This window comes from Corylus avellana, chromosome ca2, assembly GCF_901000735.1.
Source record: "Corylus avellana chromosome ca2, CavTom2PMs-1.0".
Classification (NCBI taxonomy): domain Eukaryota; kingdom Viridiplantae; phylum Streptophyta; class Magnoliopsida; order Fagales; family Betulaceae; genus Corylus; species Corylus avellana.
In genome coordinates this window covers 27,932,404-27,935,720 of record NC_081542.1, presented here as the reverse complement: position 1 = coordinate 27,935,720, position 3,317 = coordinate 27,932,404, and the positions used below count along the sequence as shown (strand labels likewise).

Sequence of the window (3,317 nt, the reverse complement as noted above, 5' to 3'; positions counted from 1 at the left end):
TGCATTTCAAAATGCCACACAAACGAAAAACTCACATAATTGATACAAGCCAGATAAGTACACTCAAAAGAAAAATTCTAATTAGGACATGTCACTAGAATATAAAACACATTTCAGCAGCTAATTAGGGAAGAAGTCGGACTTGCAGAGACTGGAATATTTACAATCCCTTCCAACATATGTAGAACCTTCTTCATTGAAGGGCGGAGTGGCAACTCATCCGAAGTACACCAAAGTCCTATTTTAACCATTTTCTCCAATTCTCTCTTGTCAACCTCTTCATTATTCACTAGTTTACCTAGTTCACCACTGTTAAAACAATGGTTTGCCCATTCTTTAAGATTAGCTTCTTCCTCTGGAAGATTAGAGTCCATACTCTTTCGACATGATATAATCTCCAGCAGCACAATTCCGAAGCTATACACATCTACTTTGTCTGTCACGGGCAGATGTTGACGCCACTCTGGGGCAATATATCCCTGTGTTCCTCTAATTTCGGTGAAAGTTTTGGTTTGAGCAGCATTTAGCAACTTTGCCAATCCGAAGTCAGAGATTTTTGCGCATCCATCTTCATCTATGAGTATGTTTTGAGGTTTTATGTCACAATGAATGATTTGTGGCTCACACTCTTCATGGAGATAAATAAGTCCTCTCGCTATGTTGCAAGCGATTTCCATTCTCTTATCCCAAGAAAGTTGTTTTTCAGGCGTAAAGAGTTTATCTGCAAGTGACCCATTGCTCATGTACTTGTACACCAAAAGCCTGTTGAGTCCATCGTGACAATAACCCAGTAGACGGACAAGGTTTTTGTGATGTGTTCTCCCAATAACTTTCATCTCAGCATGAAACTGTCTCTCCCGTTCGGCCAACATTGATCTGTCTAGCCTTTTGACGGCTACAATCTCCTTGATCTGGCCGTTTGAAATTGCCCCTTCATATACTGTTCCAAATGCTCCTCTACCAAGCTCCTTGCTGAAACCATGAGTCGCATTCTCAAGTTGTGCGTAGGTGAATGATTTTGGAGCAACATCCTCACCCAACTCAATGTTTCCATTTTTAGGCATCATTTGATACAACATAACACGGTTTTTGTAAATCCCAAATCCAGAAATTGCCAAGACAATAAATGCAAAAACACCTAACGAAACACCGATAATAATAAGGATGTGCTCTTTCTTGCCTGGTTTTGGGAGTGTAGATGTACCTATCTTGATGAAGGCTACGGTTGAGCCGCTTGTATCGCTTCTCCCAAATCGCAAAGGAAGCCTCTGTTTTGTGCACTCCCCCACGCCGTCTTTGAAAAACGCAGCTTCACACTTGCAGTCCTGCAAACATGCGTCACTGCAATTCTCTTTGGTCAAAGATGTGACAAGAGAATAATTATCATTTTTCCATTCGGTATTAGACTCTGTCATCGTATATTTGGATTTGGAACTTGCTGAGCAACTTTCCGCAGTAAAAGTCCTGTCACAGCCTGAGCCCCAATCACCTTCCTTCACCGGTGCAAATCCAGGAAGACATTCGCAATCAACGACTCGATTTTTTGAAACACAATATCCATTGAGTCCACATAGACCCTTAGGTGCACACCCGTCATCTGGCCTAGACCATGCGACTGTCCAATTTCCAGTCTGAGTCATATCGTGTGAGTATAGCCGCATGATCCCATCGGGGTCAATGGTCAATCTGTAGAGTAGTGTTCCTGATGCCGGATTCAGTGTATGATTGCCGCTGCTATTGAACAAATAGAGACGGCCGTCGCCATTGAACAAATAGAGACCGCCATCGCCATCAAGTGTTAGTATCCCGTCTATTACTGGGCCAAGTGCTGTATCTTTAACAACAAATGACCAACCAACAGATGACCAATAACCATAAACGTCTGTGTATGGAGTTCCAACTGGGTACATTGCGAGAACTCCATCTTCTTGCATCAAAAGAAGAAATTTGCCCCTTGTCTGGTTAGATTTTGAGAGACTGGAAGTCAACACTTGTCTTTTGGTAAGATTTTGAGTTGCTAAAAGGGTGTCGGTTGGGTTATCGAAACTCTGCCATAGTATCCGATTAGCAGAGCCATAGAGAACAAAGTTGCCGGAGTCAAGCATCGATGCTGAGCTGGCACCATCTGAAGAAATGTCGAGGGGTGTCTTCACGCCTTGTGCCGATTGCAGAACCAGTCGTCCATCAGTTGTGAATTCCAATTTAACATCAGCAGGAAGTGGAGTGCTGCTGTCTCGGTTGGCAGTCCAAACAACTGTCTTCTGTGGAAGCTTAGCAAGAAAAATGCCGACAGCATAACCGTCGCCTTGCTCGTAGAATCCAAAGGCATATAGACCGGAAGGTGATGGCCATGAAAGGTTGGTCTTAGGTGTCAACGAAGAGCCTGGCTTTACAACATTGGATGCCCCTTCTTGTTGTTGAGCTTCTGCTGCAGAGAGAAGAAGAAAAGGCAACAACATAATTATTGGCATCATTGGAGAAATAATTTTTACTTGTTGTCTCTGTTTTTCTTCCTCACATGGATGCACTTATATATAGTTATATCTATTATAAGATCCAGGAGTAGACTAGTAGTCAACGGAAATGTCCGCGCATTGCGCAATAACAAGAGGGTAATTTTATTTTTTTTTGTAACACAAGAGGGTAATTATTTACTCAGACCATATTCAACAAGTACTCGATTAAGGGGAAGGGGAGGCTACTTTCAAGGAATTTTGGTTTTAACTATTAATTACTCTATATCCGTTTTTTTATAAAATTAAATGGAGAGTTCATTTTCCATTTTTACTTTTTTCTAATTGATTTTTAATGAAAATGTTAAAGTATATTTTCGGACAATCCAACTTATAGAATTACTCATTTGTCACATCAATTCAATTTGAAGAAGATATAAATTTTTAGCATTTCCCTATCATGAATATAATCCCCACAACTAAAAAATAAAAAATTAGTAGGGCTGTAAAATCTTGGTGTTGTGCTTGTCCTTGCATATAGGGGTGGGTATCGAGGGAATCGGTGACGGTAGGAGGTTTTTTGCCTACCGTCCCAACTTTGTCGGTGAAGTCGGTAATTTTACTGACTTCATCTCGACTAAGTTTATTTTGATCAATGACGGAAACGGTCGGTAATCTGTTGGAGAGAGAGAGCTTCATGGGGTGGAGAGGTCCGATTGATCTATTCTTCGTCACTACTCTGCAGGCTGACAGATCACAAACTAGAAAGCTGGTTCTTGAAGAGGAGATGATGGGCTGCTGGATGACAGCCTTCCGTGGTAATGGAAGACAGCTCAAGTTGGTGATAAGAATTCTACGGTTTTG

The 3,317-nt window shown here is 41.5% G+C and overlaps 1 protein-coding gene across 1 annotated transcript; it reads right to left on the bottom strand.

The window, feature by feature from the left end:
- Positions 1-2,518, bottom strand: LOC132173058 (G-type lectin S-receptor-like serine/threonine-protein kinase LECRK1). The gene has a single exon (XM_059584624.1). It carries the CDS (start codon positions 2,472-2,474, stop codon positions 114-116), a length of 2,361 nt encoding a protein of 786 aa, XP_059440607.1. The 5' UTR covers positions 2,475-2,518; the 3' UTR covers positions 1-113.
- Between the last annotated feature and the right edge of the window lie 799 nt (positions 2,519-3,317).

Coding starts and splice junctions, on each gene's coding strand:
- LOC132173058 (XM_059584624.1), bottom strand. CDS start 2,474: ATGATGCCAATAATTATGTTGTTGCCTTTTCTTCTTCTCTCTGCAGCA.